At 39.3% G+C, this 25,332-nt stretch overlaps 2 protein-coding genes across 7 annotated transcripts; one reads left to right on the top strand and one right to left on the bottom strand.

Moving 5' to 3' along the window:
• Window positions 1-3,530: 3,530 nt before the first annotated feature.
• LOC135676591 (uncharacterized) lies at window positions 3,531-14,242 on the top strand. 6 transcript variants are annotated; one of them, XR_010514342.1, is made up of 4 exons: window positions 3,531-3,746; window positions 4,102-4,164; window positions 13,319-13,598; window positions 13,749-14,242. XR_010514342.1 is itself a non-coding variant. In XM_065187938.1 (3 exons), the coding sequence occupies exons 1-3, from the start codon at window positions 4,075-4,077 to the stop codon at window positions 13,834-13,836; spliced, it is 411 nt and encodes a 136-aa protein (XP_065044010.1). In that variant the 5' UTR covers window positions 3,902-4,074; the 3' UTR covers window positions 13,837-14,242. The 6 variants fall into 6 exon arrangements, 2 of the variants coding, with proteins under 2 accessions (XP_065044010.1, XP_065044011.1); XR_010514343.1 differs by having other exon boundaries at window positions 3,533-3,746; window positions 13,366-13,598; XR_010514340.1 differs by having other exon boundaries at window positions 3,535-3,895.
• A 1,520-nt stretch (window positions 14,243-15,762) lies between these two features.
• Window positions 15,763-19,787, bottom strand: LOC135581332 (dihydrolipoyllysine-residue succinyltransferase component of 2-oxoglutarate dehydrogenase complex 2, mitochondrial-like). Its single transcript, XM_065187937.1, has 13 exons — window positions 19,595-19,787; window positions 19,053-19,113; window positions 18,951-18,978; window positions 18,789-18,859; window positions 18,601-18,675; window positions 18,262-18,317; window positions 18,146-18,190; window positions 17,750-18,046; window positions 17,526-17,620; window positions 16,713-16,803; window positions 16,522-16,632; window positions 16,251-16,445; window positions 15,763-16,169 (listed from the first exon to the last, which is right to left on the bottom strand). The coding sequence occupies exons 1-13, from the start codon at window positions 19,634-19,636 to the stop codon at window positions 15,978-15,980; spliced, it is 1,359 nt and encodes a 452-aa protein (XP_065044009.1). The 5' UTR covers window positions 19,637-19,787; the 3' UTR covers window positions 15,763-15,977.
• Between the last annotated feature and the right edge of the window lie 5,545 nt (window positions 19,788-25,332).

Here is a 25,332-nt window from a genome sequence, read left to right as displayed (position 1 = left end):
TCTAGCCTTCAATGTTCCTATGACATCAGAAAATTTCAACTTGACATCGAGTTTCACATAGGTGAATATTCATCTTTGATGTCCAAATTTGTGGGAATAGGCAAACCATCTGTATCATTTATTCTAGATTTATCGGAATGGTATAGCCTTCCTGCTGCATCATCTCCCAGTTTCTCACCATAATTAAGATGTGAAACATCCTGTAACAATGGACTATTTGAGATACTACTACGTCCATCATCCACTATGTTATCACACCCTTCAGCATCTAACTTCCCATCAACAGAATCTTGCAAATGATTAGTACCGTCGTTGTCGACTCAAATGAAGGAAAATAAATTACTGCATGTCTCCATTTTCCTTGAGTTGGTTGAAGATGTTTTCTTCCGCATATCTACCATCTCCTGGTTGCTCACAGTTATTCTATATGCATTACCTTCGTTCAAGTGTTTTCTAGAATACTCGAACTTGTATAGAACAAGCAAGATCCTCAGCATGATGTTCAACTGAACTAGCACATCCAACAATATTTCCATCAATTTTGTCCATATCATGCTTACCCATCAGAAATTATGAAGACTTGTGCATTTCAGATTCCGCTGAAGCACTCATGCAGAACTTTTTCAGATGATCACTGAAGTTTGTTGTCAAATTGTCTCCGTCAGAAGTCAAAAAAATTTAAGACCCTACATATAGGAAACTCATCCGTAAGAACTGGAAATGTAGAAGCTGTATTATCAGTTGAATATTTGGATGCTTCATCAAGAGAAGGCAACTTTCCAGGAGAGATTGAAGTTGATCTCTTATTAGAATATTCATCAGCATAATGATCCCAATTATATGGAAATCCAATCAAGAAATGATTGCAGAGCTGTAAATACATAGTTGACATTTTTTTAATGCTAAACTATGCACTAACTGTTCTGACAACAGTTTACAAAACCAGGCCATACAAGCCTAATCTTCTCCCAGCTTCTATGTAGTTGTAGATTAATTTTGTGTTTCGATTCAGTTGGAAGTCCTTAAAGATGGACTTCTTTAATAACTTATAATTACATAAATACAACACACTTCTCTGAGAACATAATAGAGTGATTTTCACGAGCTTACTGAATTATTAGCATTAAAGCAAAAAAAGATCACACACCTCAAGAGGACAAAGTCTTTGTTTATCCTTGAATTATTACTGAATTATTAGCATTAAAGCTTGCTGAACTACAACACCATGCTGTTTGCTGTCTCAAGAGTATTAAGCATCATTTTGGCTAATAACAGGTGCAGAACCGAATAATCTAGCTGCATGTTGCTAGCAGTAAAGTTTCATATAGTAATAAAACATGACATTTTCAATAACGAAAAATATAACAGAGCAATATATCCTTGAGAAAACATCAAGTTGCAATAAAATGTTCATTTCAATTTTCATGCCACAAAATCTACAGCGATTAGCTCTTAGCAAGAGCTAAGGATCGACAGTTGACAACGAGGCAACGGGCTGCGATTGATGCAGATCACAGCCCAATGAAAATGATGCTACGATAGCGAACAACCCGAGCCTGGGGTCGGTGCAGGTGGTGTCGGTGAAGAAGAAGGTCGTATGGAGGAGAAGAGGAAAGGAGTGGGCTGGGGTTGGAGAGGGATCCACTACCGAGGACGAGTAGCCGACCGCACCGACGGGAAATAGTAAGGAGTGGGCTGGGGTTGGAGAGGGATCCACTACCGAGGACGAGTAGCCGACCGCACCGACGGGAAATAGTTCCCCCCTTCTCTACTCTACAAAGAGGATATGATAAATGGCAGGTTTCGATGACCGTGGAGCCTTGCTCGTCTGTGGAGATTCGCTCGTCTCACTGGCTCTGATATTATATTGGAAAAATAGAAAACAAGAAGAATTATTGAAGAAGCTGTTTTATATTGAAGCAATTCTCCTCCTATTTATAGGGGATTAAGAGGAAAGATTTTCCTCAACAGAGTAGAGAGATTTCCTCAGTTAGAAAAATCTTATCAAGAAATTTACTCGTATGGTTATGACTTATCAGCTATCAAAATGGTGTGACAAAATGCATAAACTTAGCAAGGATATTTACTGTCCTGTAAAACCATGGAACAATGATGAGGGAACTCAGGTGACACGACTATAAAACCAAGATTATAAAACCTACCTAGTACATCAAAGAAAAGAAAAAGAAAACAAAGAACAGGGAACAATGATGTGAAAGGTATAACAAAAAGGAACATAATAGTTCCGGCAACAGATATTTTCAACCAACGATGAGGGAACTCCGGTGACACGACTTAACTATCCATATTATTGGGCCTTTAACTATGTAATAAATTTGAGGCCTAGCACTTTGATCATATCAACAAGAAAGAATAATATTCCACTCATTTCTACTCAGATAAAGTAAACAGATCATTGATATATAATCAGTCGCAGAAATGGACATGTCAGCTACAAGTAGTAAATCAACCACCTTAAGCTCATTGAGCCCCTATGTAGCCATCATTATTTCTGGTTCATCCTTGAATCTTGACCATGAAACTCATATTCTTAAACTCATGCCCCACATTTGTGACATCTGGTGAAATAAGGTTTTGCTCGTTGGAATCTTGGAAAGACAGCAGCATTTTCATCTTTCTGCCTCTGTTACACTGCCATCTCAACTCTTTCAAACGACGGAACACAAAACATTAGCTCTTCTTAGAGACCATTACACTTCAACCTAGTTAATTGTCGAACATCATTCACAAATGACAATAGTCAAAAGTCAGATCTGTATTTGTACAAGGAAAGGAAAAGATGGAGAGGAAGAGAAATGGGTGGTCGTCCGACAACGTAGATTAAAGTGTTTGTTCCAAGAAATTGCTTGAGAACCATTAGAAATCTTGTGCAAATGCTACCTGAGTTTCTTCGTGATAGACGATCCAAGTTTCCACAAGAAACTAGCATCAATTCCTTGATAGATTGTCTTAATATAGTATTTGATATTCACCTGGCAAATACTTTACACAAAATTGCACGAGATTGTTGCCAGTGCAAAGACATAGGAAGGGTCTGGTGTATGTCTTTAACCCTTCTAGGGAGAAAGGTTTTTACGGTAAAAATTAATAAGATTTTGTTTAGAATTGATATAAATAATTTTTGCAATTGGAAGATAATATATTTATAATATATTGAAGAAAAGATATGGGCACAGTATACTTATAATCAGCACATAATGTCTACTGATAAAAAAGGATGATGTCTAAAAAGCATGATGAATAACGCAGCAAGGATCATAAGATGATGTCCACTGAGAAAAGCATTTTCACATCCTATGAATTGACCACATGAGATAGATACCATGCAATGCAAAATAAGGTGCTTCCAACAAGCATTTCTTGGTGATATATTTTAAGTGATTAACGAAGATCAAAGAAACACTTGGTTTGAAGAGAAAACACATGATCTGTGACGTAACAAAAAAAAAAAAAATAAAGGAACTAAATGTTTCGTCACAAGAAGAATCTTGCTTGACCTAAATGGTCTTGGAGATATGACCACCTTAAGTATGTAGGTTATTGCTGTTACGAGTATCCAAGAGCGAGCAAAACAAGGGCATTCTTTACCAACATGGCGGGATAAATGATGCTGATGATGATCAAGCTCTGATGGACGCTACGGACATCCAAGCATCTTTGAAGCGCACACCACGGCTAGGGTTCGGAATTCTGGGACGACGGCGGCCGCCACGCACAACTCAGCGGTAACCCTCGATCGTTCTCTTCCTATCGTCTACGGAGTTTGGACCCTCATAATATTGCGTGTTTTCGTCGTATTGATACTACATCTCGTCTGATTGATCTTGCTGCGTATTTCATCGAATTATCTGGTCGTCTTCCGAGCCCGTCCGAGGTAATTCCGTCTGATCTTTGACTCTAGATGTAGTATTAAATTTTTTTTTCTATTTCTTTTGGTGCTTTGAATGGTGGAAAAATCGATTTTTTTGGGGGGCTTTAGTAATGGTGATTTGTTGGATTTTCGTCTAAGTGTGCTAAAGCGTCTATTTTTTTTCTGATATTGCGAACGACAAAATGGCGGTTCCGTTGCTCACGAAGAAGATCTTCGAGAAGCCTGTCAAGAAGTTGAAGACGCCCCAAAGCGACCGCAAGATCTGCGTTAAGGTAAAATCGATTTACATGTTTATTATTTCGACTCCTTAAATGTGTATACATGACTAGTATGTTGATGACTGTTTGGCTGCTAAAAAAGAGTTCGACAGCTAAAGTTACATTGCTGGATTGTCGTTGTTTCTAGATTTTGCTCTTAGGTTGATGCTTTTGTCCTACAGAGTACTTGATTTTTTTATTTTTTATAATTCTAGTTTATAATCTTCTTTGTGTCTTCCCCTACCTTATGTACGAGAGATGTTCTGCGATAATAGGCAGGGGAAGAACTTGTAAATTTAACCCCAATTACATGACAATGCTAGTGGTATTATTGTATGTCAAAGAGCATGTACATTTACTTATTATTTTGTGGGAAATGATGGTTGTCTTGATAGGCAAAAATGTTCCATAAAGCTAAAACATGATTGTTTCTTTTCATAGATTTAAAAATTACTAGGCATCAAAGGCACCAAGGTCCCAGAACGACTAAAGCAAAACGAAACGCTCTAAAATATTATAATATAAAAAATATATAATATAATTGATAGATATAATTATATAAATTAAAATATGACATTAAATTTAAAATATCTAAAGTACCAAGTAACATTATCTATCCTCCAAGAACAAAAATGTTAAAAGACTTAAAACTATCCTCCAAGTAACATTATCTATCCTCCAAGTAACATTATCTATCCTCCTCTTCGACAATGGTGGGAGATAAGCTTGAAGCTTTTGCACTCATTTTTCTTTCGTTATCTACCTTGTATATATCTGTAATTCTCTAATACCTGAGGCTCTTATCACATCTCCCTATGTCAAGTTGTCATATTCAAATATAAGCTCATCTTCGGTATCTTACAAGTTCGCACCCATTTCTCTCTTTACCAACCACTCATTTGAATCATCAATATCTTGTAATGAGATTGAATCAATATTATTTCGTAAATCTTGACGAACCTTCAATGCTTGATTATCCTTTATATGAACAAAATTATGTAATCATTGATGCTCTAATCGATTTCTTCTATTTGTGTGAATCTGTCATATCATATAATTTAAAAATATATTAATAAATTTATTTAAAAAAGAATAGATTAATTAAAATAAAAATATTATATTATCTTTATATTCTCAAAGACACTTTAGTTTCACTCACAAAGCATGATAACTAATTGCTGTAAGTTTGGGGTCGAATTTCCAAATAGATTTCATCATTCATTTGTAACATTTACTTTATTATTAATAATAATATATATAATTAATTATATCAATTTATTAATACTTGGGAATGTAGTTGTCCTAGATTAAACTGTCAATATAATTTTAAAAAAACCATTAGTATTATTATATAAAAATGATTCACATATGATCTTAACTTGCACCTCAAGGTTTAGAATCAATCTTGCAATGCACTGATATAACTCATTTATAACTTTTGCATCAAACTCAATGGAAATGTTCTCATAAAATAATTCTATGTTTAAATAATATCGTGTTGTATGTAATGGATGATGAAGTTTATAATTTCATCTTACATTAATGATTGTAAATATTTTCTTGTATTTTTCTTCAGTTCCATCAAAAACTTTTGAATTGTCTCCTTTGTTTTATCCATTGCCTCATAAATATATTTCATTGTAGATTTCTTTTCATTATCTGTCAATCAAATGACTCGAACAAGAGAGCTCATTACCTTTAATATACAGTGATTGAAAAAGGCGCTCGGGCGCGCGCCTAAGCGCTCGGGCGAGGCGAGGCGAGGCCCGAGTGCCTCGCTAATCTCCCAGGCGGCGCGCTTCAAACAAGCGCCGCCTGGGCGCTCGCCCGAGCCTAGGCGCTGGGCGCTTCGGGCGAGCGCCTGGGTAAACCAAGGCGACCGAACCAGGATTTTAGGTCTGGTTCGGTCCTGGTTCGGTTGGTTAGTTGGTTCAATCGAATCAACTAAACCGATATAACTCTTACCCAACCCTAACCCGCTGCCGCTGCCACTCCCGATCCCGATCTCGCCGCTCGCCATTGTCGCTGCTCGCAAACGTTGCCTCTGTCGCCGCTCGCGCCTCCCGCTGCTCGCCGCTCCTGCTCCCGCTGCCGCTGCTCGCCGTTGTCGCTGCTCGCAAACGCTGCCTCTGTCGCCGCTCGCGCCTCCCGCTGCTCGTCGCTCCTGCTCCCGCTGCCGCTGCTCACCGTTGTCGCTGCTCGCAAACGCTGCCTCTGTCGCCGCTCGCGCCTCCCGCTGCTCGTCGCTCCTGCTCCCGCTGCCGCTGCTCGCCGCTGTCGCTGTCGCTGCTCGCGCCTCCCGCTACTCGTCGCTCCCGCTCCCTTTCCCGCTGCTGTTGCTCGCCGCTCATCGCTGTCGATGTCGCCGCTCGTCGCTGCTTCCTCGTTTCTCAATCAGCAGGCTCAGTATACAGTATACTGTTAATATTAAGTTTATTTGAAATGATTAATTTTCAATACTATTAATAGATTTTCTTAATTTAATAACATATTTTTATTTAAAATTTTAAATAATTATATTTATTAATTATATTATATATTTTTATATTTTAGCGCCTCGCTTCGCTCGGGCGAGCGCTTGGGCGAGCGCCTAGCGCCTCGAGCGTTTTTGGACCTTGGCGCCTATCGCTTTTTAAATCACTGTTAATATATAAACTATAAGATTCCAAAAGGATGATATTAAAATGATAACATCGACCTTCTTATTTTTCGCTTCTTTTGCTCATTTGTTTGTCATCAATTTCTTCGAGGTAAACATGTTTCTCATATTATGTTTTTGATCATGCACGCTCTATACCGTCAAGAAGTAGCAAATCGAGTGATACCATATCTTACCAATTCATTGCTGCTTGTGAATTCTCTCATCGTATTCAAAGCCCTAACATGATTATAGAGAATATGCCGCATATGGAAGTGTTATCTTTTTGTTTTAAGTAATTTACCTACGATAAAAATAACGAAATTGATAAGATTTGAGAATCATATAGTTCTTGATGTCTTATCATTTTTTTTAATAGAGAATACATGTTGGTTGGGTTTTTACATGTTTTGATGTTGTTTTATTTTTTGATATTGTTATTTTATGATGGAAGTTTCAGAAATTAAATTTGGGCAATTATTTTTGCAGTTTACTTAGGCATGTATCTTTCATGAGGCATAAATTGGCAGCTAGTATGTATTATGTGTATATACATGATTCTTTACGACCTAGACAACCAAAGTTTGACAATGGAAATAGTCTCTTTGTTTACAAGAGCAAAGTTACATTGACCCTCAGACCTTGCTGGCGCGAGCCTCATTGATTGTGATATTCTTTTACACATGAAAGTTCATGTATGTGTCTGCACATACGTGATATATGATAGCAGATAAGATTTCCCTAACTATATGAGGAAATCTCTCTACTCTGTTGAGGGAAATCCTTTAATCTGTTGAGGGAAATCCTAAGAAGAGGGACATATGAATGCAATCAAGCTTCTTCGATAATTATTCTTGTCTTCTATCTTTTCCAACATGGTATCAGAGCTCTCGCCGTGAAGGCTCTCTAAGAAGTGGACCAGCTTCCTCGGCCACGACTCCAGCCGCTCCCTCCCTCCGTCGCTGCTCTCACCGTGACCGCACCCGGCGTTGGCAGCATCTTCATTGCTGCAGCGTTTTTCCACGGAGAACAGTGGATGCTGCGGCTTCCTCTCCGTAAGCGAACAGTGGATGCACCCTCCTTCAACAACTAGATTGCGGCCTGTCCTTCTCCCACTGCCTCCTCAACGGTGGTGTCTTCCTCCTCAACTAGATCGCTGCAGATTTCTTGCAGATTTCTCCCGATGCAGTTTCCTTGAGCATCGCTACAGCTTCCTCATCTGCTGCAGCTTTCGTCGCAACCGCAACCGCTGCATCACTGCAGATTTCTCACAGATTTCTCCCGCTGCAATTTCCTTGAGTATCGCTGCAGCTTCCTTATCACTACAGCTTCCTCATCTACTGCAGCTTCCGCCGCATTCACTGCATCGCTGTATATTTCTCGCAGATTTCTCCCGCTGCAGTTTCCTTGAGCATCGCTGCAGCTTCCGCCGCAGCCACTGCCGCTGCATCTCGCTTCCCTCTATCGCAACCGCAGCCACCATAGCCGTAGCCACAGCCACAGCCGCAATCGTAGCTGCAGAGATCTGCAGCAGCAGCTACTCTTCTCACTCATTTCCTTCCCCATTTCCTCCACCTTTCGTGAAGTCCTGCAGTAAAAAAAAAAAAAAGTAAAAAAGAAAAAAGAAAAAAAGGGGGTTGCGATGTCTTCGTTATCTTCTTATGATATTCTAGTTCCTATTTCTGCAGGGACTCACAGTTCTTCTCCTACAGGTCTCCATCAATGCTACCACGCTAATCCCTTTCAAGTTATCAAAGGGTGGCAACTATGCGTCCTGGCGGGCTCAATTTTCTAATCTCTTATTTGGATACGATTTGCTAGGCTACGTTGACGGCTCCTTTAGTTGTCTGCCAGCCATGCTCAACATTCCCGGAGAACCTAGTCCAGTACCTAATCCAGCTCACAAATTGTGGTTGCGTCAAGATCGTCTCATCCTCCAAGCTATTCAAGCCTCAGTTGCTGGATCCATCGCTCCATTGATTTCTGCATGTGTGACTGCTGCCGATGCGTGGTCTAAACTACAACCAACCTTGGCGAATCATTCGCGTACTCGCAAGCTCAATCTTCTATCTAAGTTGATGGTGACCAAACAACTATTACTGATTATCTACAAAATATCAAAGTTATCATCGATGACTTGGCTTTGATAGGTCATTCCCTATGTGACGAGGAGATAATCATCCATACCCTAAATGGTCTTGGAGACGACTACAAGGAATTGGCGGCTGCAATTCGGGCACGCGACTCGCCAGTCTCCTTTGAAGAACTCTATGACAAGTTGACTGACTATGAGATGTATTTGAAGCGTGCGGACAAACTGCCCGGACCATCTATCATAACTCAAGTCAGTTATAAGTCTAAGAGGAAGAACACTCGGTACCCTTCGAACATCACCAAAGGTATTCTTGATCCTATGGGTCCCATGCAACACCCCCCTTATCCTCCTAATCATAACTTCTCGCAAAGTGGTAACTCCAATACTCGTCCCGCTTGGCATCCTGCCCCTTCAAGTCAACAACAACGGGTCGTCTGCCAACTGTGTGATAAAATCGGACACTCCGCTAAAGTTTGTCGGTCTCGACCCCGCCTTCCTGCACAATCACACTGGCCTCAAGCAAATCTCCTCACTACTCCGACAACTAGCCAGCCCAACTGGATTGTGGACTCTGGAGCCTCCCATTATATCACATCTGATCTTCATAATTTGTCTCTCCACAATCCCTATGGTGGCGATGAAGATATCATCATCGGTGACGGTAAAGGCCTTATAACTTATATCGGTTCCACAACGCTTACTTCTGATACTACCACATTTACACTCGATGATGTTTTATGTGCCCCTAATATTAAACGCAACCTCATTTCTGTTTCTCAATTTTGCAAAAATAACAATACTACAATTGAATTCTTTCCTGATTCCTTTTTTGTTAACGATTTGAGCACGGGGGCATCCTTGGTCCAGGGCCCAAATAGAGGTAATATTTATGAATGGCCGTTAGCTCCATAAATAATCCAGCCCACTGTTCATTCTTCCGTTGCGGCTCTAGTTGATGTGTGGCATCGTCGTCTTGGTCATCCCTTATCCCTTATTCAGCAAAAAATACTTTCTCGTTTCTCTCTTCCTATTTTTAAATCACATAGTTCTATACCGCATTGTGATGCATGTCTTAGTAATAAAAGTCAATTTGGCTCATCTTCATTTCCACCTCTAAACCATTTGAAATTATTTATACAGATGTTTTGGGCCCTGCTCCAATCCTGTCTTTTGATAAATTCAGATTTTATGTCATTTTTGTATATCACTTCACTAAGTACACATGGTTATATCCTCTTCACCATAAATCTGATGTTTCGACCATCTTTCCCACTTTTCGAAAGTTGGTCGAAAACCACTTTCAGTCTACCATTAAAACGGTTTACTCTGATGGTGGCGGTGAATATCAAGCCCTGGCGTCATATCTCTCAGCTTGTGGTATCCAACACCTCAAGTCTCCCCTGTATACTCCTCAACTTGTTGGCTCCGCCGAACGCAAACATCGGCATATAATAGAAACTGGGCTCACACTTCTTCATCAGGCCTCCATGCCTTCAGACTTTTGGACGGCAGCCTTTCAAACTGCTGTCTACCTTATTAATAGAATGCCTACACCAGTCCTACAATACCAGTCCCCCTTTGACACACTATTTCACAAACCCCCAAACCTTTATAAACTTAGAGTATTTGGTTGTCTATGTTATCCATAGTTGCGTCCCTATGCCTCTCATAAGTTAACATCACGATCTAATCCTTGCGTTTTTATAGGTTACTCTCTTGAACATAATGCTTTCCACTGCTATAATCTCCACACTCACAAAATTTTTATATCACGTCACGTTATTTTTGTTGAATCTGTCTTCCCTTTTCAAAACCATACCTCTCCTACCATGCATACCACCTCATTAGCCATTCCTCATTGGAGTATACCTTCGATCCAACCGGACGAGCCTCCCATGACATCGTCCAGTTCTGATCCACACTATTCTACTCCTTCGGTTCAGCAATTGTCCATTTCCTCCATTCCTACTCCACTTCTTTCTTCTCCGACTATTGGGGTACTTGGTTCAGGATCACAATCGTTATCTTTAACTCCTCGGCCAAGTGACCCTGATGTACCTCCACTTTATCTGGCCTGTGTCAATGACTCTCAATCGCTTCCTCCAACAACACAACCTCACGGTTCCGTAGTCTCCAACCATCCTATGACCACACGCTCTAAGAGTGGTATTTTCAAACCGCATCAAGTCTTTGATCTTCATGCTATCATGGATTCCTCATCCACCACCGTTGAACCCATCACCTTCACTCAAGCCCAAAAATATCTGCATTGGCGTACCGCCATATGTGAGGAATATAATGCCCTCCTCCATAACTCAACATGGGATCTAGTACCCTTTCATCATACACAAAACATCATCGGGTGTAAGTAGGTTTTTCGAGTTAAGTGGAACCCCGATGGCTCTATTGCTCGATATAAGGCACGCCTCGTCGCCAAAGGGTTTCATCAAAGACCTGAAGTTGATTTCATTGAGACATTTAGTCCCATTGTTAAGCCCACTACAATCAGACTTATCCTGAGTCTGGCCACCACTAAGGGTTGACAATTACGCCAATTGGATGTTAATAATATCTTTTTACAAGGGACTCTAACTAAAGATGTTTTTATGTAACAACCTCTTGGTTTCACTCATCCTCAGTATCCAAGGCATGTCTACAAACTTCGAAAAGCTATTTATGGACTTCGTCGGGCTCCAAGAGCTTGGTACACTGAACTTGGCTCTTTTCTGACTTCAGTTGGCTTTCTCAACTCCAAATCTGATTCCTCGTTATTTTTTAGACAACACCATAGCGACACAATATATATTCTGGTATATGTGGATGACATCATTGTCACAGGCAATAACCTCGTAGAAATCCAAGCGTTCATCAAACAGTTGGCAGATCGATTCTTGCTAAAAAATCTAGGACCCTTGAACTACTTTCTGGGTGTCGAGGCTACATTCACATCTTCCAGTCTCTTTCTGTCACAAAGAAAGTACATTCAAGATTTATTATCCAAAACAAACATGTAGGACGCAAATGTGGTTACAACTCCTCTATCTGCTAGTGGCTCTCTTAAATTATCTGATGGATGTCCTGCTACGGAACCCACTCAATACCGACAAGTCGTTGGTTCCCTACAATACTTAGCTCTCACCCGTCCCGATATCTCATTTGTAGTCAACAAATTATCATAGTTTATGTAGAGGTCGTCTACTATGCACTGGTCTACGGTCAAACGAATCCGATGATATCTTAAGGGGACCCTCAATCATGGTGTCTTTCTTCGTAAACACTCCACTTCAGCTTCATGCCTTTACTGATGCTGATTGGGCAGGCAACTTTGATGATCGAACATCCACATCGGGGTATATTGTCTTCCTTGGCGCTAATCCAATCAGTTGGAGTTCTAAGAAGCAAAAGACAGTCGCACGGTCTACAACTGCAGTTGAATACCGTGCCATCATCATTGCTATTGCAGAACTCAATTGGGTCACAAATCTGCTCAAAGAACTCAACATCAACTCCACTCCTACAATATATTGTGACAATGTCGGAGCTACCTATCTGTGCGCTAATCCGATGTTCCACTCCCGCATGAAACATATTGCTATCGACTTCCATTTTGTGCGAGATCAAGTTGTATGCCGTCAACTATGAGTATCTCATGTCTATTCGGCTGATCAGTTAGCCGACTCACTCACGAATCACTCACGAAGCCTCTCACTCGCCACCTTTTTACGTTACATCGATCCAAGATTGGTGTCCTTGATAGGAGCACCATCTTGCGGGGGCATGATAGCAGATAAGATTTTCCTAACTATACGAGGAAATCTCTCTACTCTGTTGAGGAAAATCCTCCCTCCTAACCATTATAAATAGGAGAGAAACATGTGAATGCAATCAAGCTTCTTCGATAATTATTCTCGTCTTCTATTTTTTCCAACAATATACACATATGCAGCTGACTCAAATGATATATGTATATACATAAAAGGGCTTTAGCGTGTTTGATGTTGGGAGCTGAATGCTTTTTCTGTGATATTATGTCCACTGAAATTGGGAGATGGTAGATCAGCCAGGTTTATGAGTCAGATCACAGCCGTCTCATCTGCCCTCTTGTTCTCCTGGTGTTACTACTTGCTAGACCAAAAGCACAAGGATAACAAGCATGAATATTGTAAATTATTGAAAAATAAATGTCTTCTTCGATGAACATACTGATAAAGTCCATTTAGCTAAATTGTTAATTAGTGTCTAGTGTAATAATGATTCTGAGAAACCATGACCAAACACTTTGCAAATCATGTAGTGGAGCTGCAAGTGCTATTTTTTATATGCCAATCTAATATCAGGTATTTCTTAAAGAAATACCTGAAGGTTTTCTTTGATGTAATATGTATTTATTTCATTTATCTTTGTTAATTTTATTGATGCCCTCTGTTCTTCATCAGCAAATCGAACTGTTGACGTTACTGAAATGTGGTGAGCTCGGAAGCAGGAATTGGAGTTGGAAGCTAAGCTTGAGGATAGATCCGAGAAACACAGACGCAAAAGTAGGGGCGGGAAGCATCACACGAATTCACCACATATGGGTTCTAGCTCAAGGCACAAGCAGGAGAACAATAAAACTGCCATCTCATGGCCATCAAGCAAACAAGATCAGGAAGACTGCTGCACACATGAAGATGATGGTCTTAGAGACACAGAAGTCGAAGAGTTTCTTCACTCGAGGTTATAAATTATTTTACCGTATGCCTCATAGTTGTTATCCTCAGGATGGTTAAGAGCATTCTAGATATTTATGGTAGCACCTAGGCGCATAGTTGTTACCTGATGCATCTACCTTTGCAAGTATACATTATCATGGTTTTTGCTCTGTAGGTTCAAGAATGGGATGAAGCTGGTCCATATCTTTCACAGACATGTTCTGATCAAGATGGTGACTCGCCAAGTCATGATGTGCGGGTGAAGGAAGAATGGGAAAACCATGTTATTGGCCCTGAGATTCTGATGAATTCTGATAGTGAGTCAATAACATGGTTTCTCTTCCCAAGATGGTGAGAAACCAACCTACTTGTAATGATTCTGATGCAGAAACTAGTTTGTGCCGTACAAAGAGTTCAAGAAAGTGTCATTCCAAGAAAAGGAGATCAAAGGAAGAGAAACTAGGAAAAAGACAAAAGGACAGAAAAGAGATCCTAAAAGCAGAAGAACACAGGAATGATGTATAAAGGTGAGATATAACTTACTCAAACGTTCTTGTAGAATTAAAAAAAAAAAAGTAATGATTTCACGCATTTGATGGATCATCCAAGTTACATCAGACCTTGTCATGTGGTGGCATCAGTGAATAAATGAGAAATCAATAATCAATACCCCCTGTGGTTCACAAGACCCATGATACGCTTTGGATGTCCTACTCTTTGTTTGACCATAAAAAATTGGAGTGAAAAATGGTTAACGTAGAAAAGATCAGCACAGAATTGTTTGGAAAACAGCTTATATGGACGACAAGGGTGGGAAAGGAAAGCATAGTTTCTTTGTTATTCGAATGGCCATGTCCTTGTGTTTGACGGTTGATCCAATTTATTTCTGGGATCTTCGTTCGTGTATCAGTTAGTCGTGCTTGCTATTTCAACTGTGATCTCTCTCTATCATTAGTTGTGATCAGCCTGATGGTGAGTTGAAACATACCATGTCTTCCCTCCCTCCTGATGACTTAAATCCACTTCCTTGTTTGCTTGCTGGAGCCTCTAATTGATGTTAGGATCGAACGCCTCTCTCACATGAAATAAGAGGATTGGTTCCAGATCCATATATCTAAAAGCCAAATGTCAACTGTGGTTACATTTGATTCCTCGAATGGTGTGGTTTGTACTATGCTCCTTTAAATGGATCGTTGGACGTTTTCATGTCGTGGCGGTACCGTTGATTCGTTGTCGGCCACGAACCAAGTGGATGTGTGCCTGACAGCTGCTGATCGGTCCGGTACTACATCATCTCATCCGGCCATCCTGCTTTCTTGCACTCGTTCATTAAATGAATGTTGGGGTGATCATCGAACCACCGCTTCGATACAATACATGGCACGATGAGCTGATACCATCGTGGATGGCGCACTACGAATCGCAGTGGTACTCTACAGCAGGAGGGTGCGGATGCCACCACCGTCAGTGAAGTCCAATCGTTGTATGTTCCCGACGCCCTGCAACGCACCCGGACCCGGTGAATTAGTGGGATACACGTCACCGGATTAAAGCTGTTATCCGGTGATGGCCGGATTAAATAACCGGATAACATGAGAGAAAGAAAAGAAATGCGATGTTACCGAAATGCGAGAAAGAAAAGCAAAATCTAAAGCTAAAGCTGTTACCGAAAAATCTAATATGAGAGAAAGAAAAGAAACAAATATCAGTCATCCCATCACTCCGAGGCCAGAGAAAAATCTAAAGCTGTTACCGAAATGCGATGTCAAATCTCTTGATGAAGGCTCAAACATACACAACATCATTGAACTAATCTCAAGCTCTGTTACCAAAATGCGATGCCAAATCTCTTGATCGAGGCTCAAACATATATAGATCTATCACGGAAAGAGTGAAATCAAACAAGTGGAAGAACACAATTTAGACATATTTGAAAGCGTAACATCAATTGAACTAATCTCAAGCTGTTACCAATACGGAAAGAGTGAAATCAAACAAGAGGAAGAACAAAAATTTAGACATACTCGAAATCATAACATCATTGAACTAACTGGAAAGGCCTAGAATATTCCAGTGCTGAACGAAGATAGGTTAGGTAGTGATATTTCAATTCCACACCGTATATTTTATCAGACAAAAACTTGTACTTCCGGTTATGCAGCTCAAAATAGTTGCTTTACTATTTGACATGATTGCTGAATCCAAATTCATTGACAAGTTCAAATAATACAACTTAATTTCAACAGTTATGAAAGCCATCATGCACTTCGTTGGTCAGGAACAGACCTGCCACCGAACTTGCATTAAAAGACAAAACACGCTGTGCCTATCAAAATTTTGGTTTCAAGCGGAAATTATTCAGTGACAGAAAAAGAAGATATACTGCTGTCCGTATTGAATGTGCCTATAAGTCGAGAAGCAGCCGGCGAGGATCTTCAACCACATCCTTGATGCGTCGCAGGAAGAATACAGCCTCTCTACCATCGATCAGCCGATGATCATAAGTCAGAGCAACGTACATCATTGGCCTCGGAATAATGTTACCATCGACCACCATTGGACGGGACACTATGGAGTGCATGCCTAAGATGGCAGACTGCAGAAAAGATGCAGACACATCAGGGTTAAGCCACAAGACATGGAACAGACAACTCTGTTTGCAAATTAGGTGAATTACTTGTGGGGGGTTGATTATAGGTGTGCTCAAAAGACTCCCATAGACTCCTCCATTGGAAATCGTAAATGTGCCTCCAGCCATCTCATCAATTGATATTGTCCCATTGTTTGCCTTCTTTGCGAGGTTATTGATCTCTTTCTCTATTCCCGCAAAATTCAACCTACCAGCATTCCTGATAACTGGAACCACAAGGCCCTGGAAAAAATTTAACAATTGATTAACCCAACCATACTATTGAATCTTGATGGAACACTCCATGATATCAACATACCTTTGGTGTGCCAACAGCTATACTGATATCAACATAGTCTCTATATATAATATCATCCCCGTCGATGACTGCATTTATGATTGGCTGGTTTTGGAGTCCAGAAACAGCAGCCTGAGACATGAAAATCACAAAATATAAAGAAGCAAGTCATCAACAAAAATATCTCTTTATTGCTTATCACCATTACATACCTTAACAAAACCTGACATGAGACCCAACTTCACACCATGCTTTTCTACAAAGGCATCTTTATATTCAGACCGAAGCTTCATCAGATTTGTCCTACAATATGGAGTTCATGACTTAAAGGTACTAGATTATGCATATTTACCAGAAAAGCAACCATGAATACAATTGGATGTGTATAATAAACAGAATCATCAAGTTGTTGATTTGACAGTTGCAAAGTGGAACTAATAGATGGAAAATGTTAGACAAACTTAGGCTAAAGGGCACATGAGACCCTTGCTTCTGTAGGGTCTGGGAAAGGTCAACCAAGTAACTAAACAAGAAAACTGAACCAAACTGGGGATTCAGCTAATAGTCTGAATTATCTTAACTAGTTACTTTGGTTTGAAAATTATAAAAGTGAACAACTTTTCAACAGTTCAGCTAGGAGTTAAAAAACATCCATCAAACCAAACTGGATATTATATAATGAAGGGTTACACGTAAACAAATGCAGAAGTCATATGCGTTGCATTGCCACATTATTCCAGCATGTTAATATAAAGGCACATAAATAAAATTCTTATCCTTATAAATGTAAATGTACTGAGAGGCTGTAACTGTACAAAACACAATATGAAATTCTTAAACCAGAACATGGACACAGCAAGTCAATTTGCCATAGCCTTACCCTAACAAAGCAAACAAGCTGTTTCTACAGTTTAAACTCATGGTGCTCAGGACAATAAAGCATCTTCGTTGCGACACTAAGTCTGGCAGTCACAAAATAAACATATGCTTAAGGACTACAACTAATTAGTGTCAGGAACACCTACATGTCAACTTCATTGAAGGTAGTTAACATTGCAAATGTGTTCTGAGAATCCTTCAAACGTGTAGCCACCCTTTTTCTAAGCCTAGGCATTGGAACCTGTAAAGGAATTGAAGTTCAAAAGACTGAAGCTGTATTTCAAGAACAATTGAATAATTTATCATTGTCTTAATTGGACACGAAATCTGCAGTCAACATAATTCTGATAGGCAAACCCAAGCGACTTACTCGTCTTTCCCTTTCCTTGGGAGGTAACTGAGGTTCTGAAGGTGAGGTTTTGGGGAGGGTTGCAGCTGAGGGTACTTTAGGCTTTTCTTTGGTAGAACCTTCTTCCTTAAGCACTTGTTTGTCAATCTTCTCTGTTGGAGGAGTTGGCTGGGAAGCACCAGTAGGAGGTGATGGTGGTTGAGCATCTTTGACCACTTTATCATCTGATGGGGCAACATGTGTGTCGCTAGGATAAGACTTGGATATCACAGCAACCTTAGTTCCAGGTGTCACAGTATCACCTTCCTTGGCTACAAACTGTCAACAGCAAAAACCACTGAATTTTGTATGAACTGCGAGAAGGAAGAATCAACTATATAGAAAATTATCAGAAGCCAAATTAAGATGACCTCTGACCTTTTGGATAATCCCAGCTTCAGGACTATTTACATCAATAGTCACCTGAAACAAAGATTCGATGATGAGAACAGTTCTGAGCAACCAGTTACACTATAAAAATCAAACATTAGTACCTTATCAGTCTCAATCTGGGCAATCGGTTCATCAACTTCAACCCTATCACCAGGTTCTGTGCCAGATTTCATGGCCATAAGACAATTAGCATATTCGGAATGTAAAAGGACAAGCGCATTACATGCATTTATGAGAACTTTCCCCTAAGTGTTTCAGATAGGAGCAATTTGATATCACAAACCCACCCCCCCAAAAATAGATTTTTCGACCTTGTTTATCAAACTTTCGGTTATTTCAGGGATCTTTGAGGTTACAACTTATGTATATATGTAACAGAACGCCTGCATAAGCATCAACAACTATGTTTATACGCATGGAGAAAAGGGCAAAGTACATACTTTTCAAGAAGGTAGCTAAAGTTCCATCAGTAATAGATTCACCCATGAAGGGAACAACAGCATCGACCAAGTCACCTGAAGAGACTTTTTTTCAATTAACAAACTTCATTTCCAAACAAATCACAGGACAATGGAGATAGTTTCTAATGCGGCAAAAGCAGGCAAAATAAGCATCTGCAAGTGCATACCATTCTCAGAAGCAAATGACCTACTCCACATTTGATAAGGAGAGGCCCTTGGGAGCAGCATTGTAAGTTCCCTGCAATTTTCACTTATGTATGATATTAAAGAACACAAACACGCAACATTCACAAGCAACAAAACCAAAAAGGTCCCTCCCAAGACCTAACCTCGCAGGCTTCGAGCACACCAAGCCACCTGAAAAAAATATATGATGTGAGATTGAGGTGACCGTTACGATGAAGTGCAATTGTGATATATAGAAAAATCACCTGGAAGCATATGATGGCTTAATTGCCGGACATGTCTACAACTTCTTGCAATGAGTAGAGCCTGTCAGGACATACAAACTAAGAAAATTAAGTGCATCTAATGATGATTAGTAGACAGGGATACTATGCACAAAAATGATAGAAGCATATAACTCGCAATCGGAACTCAGAAACTTTATAGGTATAAAAACATTTGACTCAAGAAAAACCCTAAAAGATATTTAAGCTGCATCATAACACCAGATAAGGGGATGCCACCCATCTACATCTCACCATCTCCTCCCCACCCATTGTCTTCCCATCAGGATTTTCACCATACAATTCAGCCTTTTATACAACGAAAGAAGAAAAAGATTTCATCTCTGCCGAAGAAGAAAGCAAGGCAAACGTCGAATTGCACATCTCGAGGGGGGTTTTGTGTCAAGAAAACACAAAAAGAAACCCATCATTCGCTTGCAGCAAAAAGACCGAAAGAGATAGAGAGCAGAGATGAAAGAGGGGGAATGCAAGAATCGAGGATCTCATCGGGTTAGGGAGCTTACGGCGGCGGGCCGGCGTACAAGGCGGATCACAGCGGAAGCCATTCCGGAGATCAGGCAAACGAATAGGTCGGATGAAAGAGGGAAATAAAAGGACGGATTCTAAGAAGAGACGGAGGAGAAAAAGGAAGAAAAATGCCACTTTTCCTTCCGGCGGTTTCCCTTACCACTCACCCGTATTCCACTATGACGGCAAACCCCCTCCCCTCCCGTGTCTCCCTGCTGTGCATGTGCTAGTCACGTGGCCCTACTGGAATTGGAGCTTCGCCCACAGTGGCACACTTGCCTTGTGATTAAAGACACTCATGGTCCCCTTCCTCTTCTCCAATAACAAATCAGGTAAAGATTCGAGTTAGATTCTCCTTTTCTGGAGTAATCAATTGAGATCCGCGCAAGATTGAATGGAAATAATTTTATTGACTTGCAAAATCCCAACCCGTTGACATGCTGTGCGACGTCAATTTTACGAAGCTGCATGATTCGTGTGACGAGGCAGTTCGCACGAATAGTGTGAAATCACCAGTCACGACGCGTACCAATGAGGTGTCTGTCTGGCTAGCATCCGAAGAACGTGGGAGCGAAAACATTTTTAGGTGTCCATGTCGTCAATGTCACTCGTACTTTCTTAGGCGATTTTTTCTAGAAAAATATTCATATTTTAAATATTTTTCATAGATACCCTTCTTCTATTTTTTCCTCAAACAATACTCTGATTTAAAAAATATCTAAAATACTCCTCATCAATTTTTTTTATTTATTTATATTAGTTTTCAACTCTTGTTTATGATTATTTTTTTAATAATATGTTATTAATATGCTAAAAATATTATAAGTGATATTGTGTGTCTTTAGTTGTCATTACTCATAGATAATTATAATATTATATTTATAGACTTATAACTAATTTTGATTGAGGTCAGAATAGATCATTTATCATGTTTTCAAGTAGATCTTATAATAATTTTTATTATGATAATCAAAATAATATAACTAGCCGAAAACCCCAAAAGATTATAATAGATAAAAAAAATTAATGAATAATTTAAGTATTTTTAAAATTAGAAGTATTATTAAATAATGAGAATAAAATGGAGATTATCTATTGATATTTTCTATAGAAATAACCCTATTTCTATAAGGGGAGAGAAGAGTTCCCAGTGCAAAATGGACCCTGTTTTCCATTTGGTATCTCACATCGAAAGGCAGGATTTCGCTCTAACATTAAAAGTGTTTTCATTACATCTCTGGTGGTCTTTAAAAGAAAAAGGGATTTTTATTCGTTGCATAGACACCTAAAAGTGTGCTTTCTGGACGTGATGTACTCTTTCAAAGTGGAAGAATCGTGGAGCAATTGGTTCCGGCTCCCGTGACATTAATCGACCTATACGAGTTAATTGATCTATCGACTTCGTTTGATTTAAATGATTGATCAAAATATATAAACTAAAATTAATAATAATATACTCATCATATATTTATAAATCAATCTTAATCTTGTCCTCGTGAGACTAATGTTACAAGAACTGTCCACTTTTGAACATTTTACTCCGAAAAGACAATTCAAATGATCGAGAACATTGTATAAATAAATAATTTCCCATAATACAACATGTAATAGCTATGTTCTTTTCTTATAACGAAACATGAAGTTGTTAGTTTAGTATGACACCAACCGAGGACTATTAACTTATGTGATTAGAGAGAGTGTGATCACATCTAATAGCATGGACTAGTAAAAGTAAATGGAGGATATAAATGGCGCCATTTCTAAGATTCTGCAAAATATAAAAATGCAACACACAACCCAAGTGTGTGGAAGGAATGTGTAACAAAGACAGAAGAAGCTCATTATCGATTATGCAGAACACAAATTGAAAACTCATACATACGTAGTAAAGACGGTTCATTTGACAAATATGACCAAAGAAACGTCACATGAAACTGAACTTTATGCAACGACGAACAAATAGACTTTATCGACCTATGGAATTACGTTCCCAAAATCAAACTAGAAGATTCATCGATTTAATTTTCTCTGCCTTGGAACAGCTAGAACCAATAGAATATATTTATTAATCATGTCATCCGTCTTTCTGGCATACTTGAGGCAAATCATGTCTAGCTCAGTTCGGTACAGCATTATGTTTCTTGGATGTGCTAAGATGGACGGTTGTCCAAGCACATGACACTGTCAATCAACACCTCGTAATGTCGCCAAATAGACAAATTCACTTCTCTTAATCTTCTCAAGTAGACAATAGTAGCGCTTTCTAACGAAGAATAGCAAGTGGATATGGAAAGCTATAATTTCACATAATATAATTTATCATAATTAATCTTTTGGACAATTTGGAAACCCACATAATGAGTTTTTGTTTAGGCACACCCATTTGGTTCTATAACAAAGTGCAGTACATTTAATTTTTCACGTACTAAAAATTTATCCGACTCATTTCAAGTGGAAAATACCAAATGAAAATACAACATAAATAGTTACTTCATTAGTCTTTGTAATCCATTTTACTAAAAATATTTTCACTTCTTTTATAAAATTATATGACATAAATAATTATTTATTTATTCTGTAATAAATTTTTATAATTTTAATTTAATTTAATTTTGTGGAGATGAACTTATTCAATTAATCAAGGTGTGTTTGATTGAGTATATTATGACTCTTTTCTTGTTAAATACTCGTTTTGGGAAAAATGATAAGGACGATGTCTTGATGTTACATGGTCGACTCTCCGACACCACATGGCCAACACTTTGGTGCACATGGTTGACACATCGATGTCATGCGATCGACACATCGACACCAAACAATCGACACCTTGACACTAGGTGGTCGACTCCTCGACATCAAACAGTCGATTCTTTGGCACTAAACGATCAACTCCTCGGTGCTAGCGATTGACACCCCGATGCCACATGATCGATACGTTAGTGTCAAACGATTAATACCATGGTACTATGTGGTAGGCACGTTGGTACTCAATGGCTCCATCTCATCTCATTAACCATCCATACCCACCATTTGAGACACGTCATGTGTTAAAGCATTACACCATCTCGGACTCAATACAAATCAACAATACTTATGCCCAAGATCAACATACCATATTCCCACAAGCAACATACCATTCAAAGATAATAGCTCAAGAAACCCACTATAAAAAGAAGTTTCATAAGTTCATCTAATTTAAACTCAGAATATATATATATATATATATATATATATATATATATATATATATATATATATATATCTAACCAATTTATTAACTTAGTGTATTATCAAGAGTGCCCTGATACAATCTTATAAGGATCAGATTAACTTAGTAAAGTTTGGCAACCAAGTTGGGTTTTAATCAGCTTTTACTTCGGACAACCAAAGTATGACTTAACACATTAGTATTAGCAAAAGCGCGAACCAAGTTGTCTCAAGTAAACTTTATCGGATCATCTTGATCGAACCCCAAGGACACGAGTCCAAATGAGACGAGTCCGATGACATCGAACCACCTTGTCACTTCCCGTATTAAACTAACTCAGTTCTGGAGAAGATTAGTCCATGCATCAAGAAAAAAGAAATCTTTTTATAAAGCTGTACAAATTTTTTTCTTTGAAACTAATATATACTTTTATAATAATGATAATTACCGAATCTATCTTCGTCGACTCATCATCCTCTTCCACACAAATTTCACCTCTCTCCTGGAACTGGGATCATTATTCTGATGAATATTGTAACAAGAGATCAACTTCAATCTCTCCTAGAAAGTTGTCTTCTTTTGATGAAGCATCCAAAGATTCAACTGATAGAACAGCTTCAATATTTCCAGTTCTTCTGGATGAGTTTCCTATACGTAGGGTCACAAATTTGTTGAGCCCTTGGTTTTGAAGTCCGACCAAACTAAATAGAGGCCGAACAGTACTGAACTCTTTACAGAGTGGGACCGAAGAGTACTGAACTTTGTACGGAGTGGGATGGGAGCGCTCCATATGCCTTTTAGAATGAATGTTGCTTTCTATTTGAAGTTACGGGATCTGGCACAATTGTCGCTGAAGGACAAGAAGAAATATTGAGATAGACTCTATGACAAGAAATATTGGATTAGTAGACTCTTGTTTATGTGGATGTAGTTGATAAAGATCCTTCGGATTGGAACAGCTATTCTGATGATAAGAGCGTGATGAATCCAACCCTTGCACTTTCAGATTAAGCCTTTTGCCTGGCTGGTACTTACTCAAGTTAGCCTATTGCGTTCTCTCAAAAGGTCTGCGAGTCTTATCCCCAGTCCTACAAATTGGGCTTTGCTGGAGCAGCTCAACGAGATGTGGGTTAAATTCCCGCTATGCCTCATCCTAGTAGGTATCTGTGCCATTGCGCCTTGCTCTGATCTAATGTGCATCCACTCCTTTTCGGGCTCACTCTCTTCTCCTGATTTAGCCTGAGCTCACCCGGAAAGACTCTGGCATGACACCCGTCACCATACATAGGCAATAGCATTTCTCAATCCTATCTCCCACCAAGTTTGCTGATCTTGTAATCGGGGGGAAGATTCTCAGGACAAAAAATCAATAATGCTAATCAGAGTCCTGTTGACAATCTTCATGATCGAAAGAGACGCTCTGGGACAGATATAGAAATATAAAGAGAAATAACATTTATATATGAATAAATACTAGTAGTTCATGATATTTAGCGGAATTAAATGAAATCACGATCAAATAAAATACCAAGATATACATGGAAAACCCCTCCAATATGAAGGGTAAAAACCACCGGGCAAACTAGAGATAATCCACTAGGAGAATAATGAATATACAAATCTCAATCTCTTACCCTAAACAATAGCAACAATCACAAGATAATAACTGGGATACAAGGATCACGTCACTGTCCACAATATCTAAAACCTCTCTAAGTAATCACAGCAAGAGTTTACTGTAGATTTGATCTAACCTGAGATAAGAACGCTACTAGATGATTGAGAATAGTCTCTCTGCATTGTCTTTATTTTCTTCCCTTTCTTTCTCTTCCTTTTTTGCCTTGTTCTCCTTCTTTTCTTTGGAATCCCATGGCTACAAAAAACTGCTTCCTTGCTGCCCTATTTATGCCTATTTTTGTAACCACCACACCCCCTTAATATAAATTAGGGTTAGGTTAAGAGAGGAGGTGGGCTGTGGGCTATTCAAGCCCACTATGGACTGAATCTATGGGTTGCCAGCCCAACAACCTCCCCCTTCAGCCCATAAGGGAGGCTGTCTCATTACTCCTCAATGTGAAGCCATACCGACCAACTGTCGGCATATCTCCTGTCTTTCTTTTGGTAAGGTCTTTGTCAACATGTCTGTATCGTTGTCATCTGTGTGAATTTTCTGAAGCTACAACTACTTTTCTTTCTGCTCACTTTTAACTGCTTTCTGGTAACTCTCTGGTTCACCTACATCAGTAAGCATAACATACTCATCTGTAGAGTACCTTCTGGAAGGTTGATGTTGTCTTGAAGATCTTCTCAACTGAGATTCTACGGGAAGTTGCTCTCCAACTTCTTCTTGCTCAACATGTCCTATAGGTAGATCAACATCAGGCTCTACACTATCTTCCTGCACATCTCCCCCATCACCCTAATATACTGGAGGAGTAATTAGGTCACAATCTGCTAATTCTTCTGTAGAAGTATTGGCTAGTGCCTTCTTCTGTAAATCTTTAAAAGTTTGATCCTCAAAGAAGA

Source organism: Musa acuminata, chromosome BXJ1-6, assembly GCF_036884655.1.
Source record: "Musa acuminata AAA Group cultivar baxijiao chromosome BXJ1-6, Cavendish_Baxijiao_AAA, whole genome shotgun sequence".
NCBI lineage: Eukaryota > Viridiplantae > Streptophyta > Magnoliopsida > Zingiberales > Musaceae > Musa > Musa acuminata.
Note: the sequence above shows the minus strand (reverse complement) of the source record. Positions and strands in the feature narration are given on the sequence as shown.

What these genes read in the sequence shown, in the direction of transcription:
- LOC135676591 (XM_065187938.1), top strand. Translation starts at nt 4,075, where the DNA reads ATGGCGGTTCCGTTGCTCACGAAGAAGATCTTCGAGAAGCCTGTCAAG. An exon ending in ACCGCAAGATCTGCGTTAAG is followed by an intron (nt 4,165 to 13,365) that starts GTAAAATCGATT and finishes GCTCGGAAGCAG; the next exon opens with GAATTGGAGTTGGAAGCTAA. An exon ending in GAAGAGTTTCTTCACTCGAG is followed by an intron (nt 13,599 to 13,748) that starts GTTATAAATTAT and finishes TTTGCTCTGTAG; the next exon opens with GTTCAAGAATGGGATGAAGC.
- LOC135581332 (XM_065187937.1), bottom strand. Translation starts at nt 19,636, where the DNA reads ATGGCTTCCGCTGTGATCCGCCTTGTACGCCGGCCCGCCGCC. An exon ending in ACCTTCAATGAAGTTGACAT is followed by an intron (nt 16,804 to 17,525) that starts GTAGGTGTTCCT and finishes TCCATATTGTAG; the next exon opens with GACAAATCTGATGAAGCTTC. An exon ending in CTATAATCAACCCCCCACAA is followed by an intron (nt 16,170 to 16,250) that starts GTAATTCACCTA and finishes TCTTTTCTGCAG; the next exon opens with TCTGCCATCTTAGGCATGCA.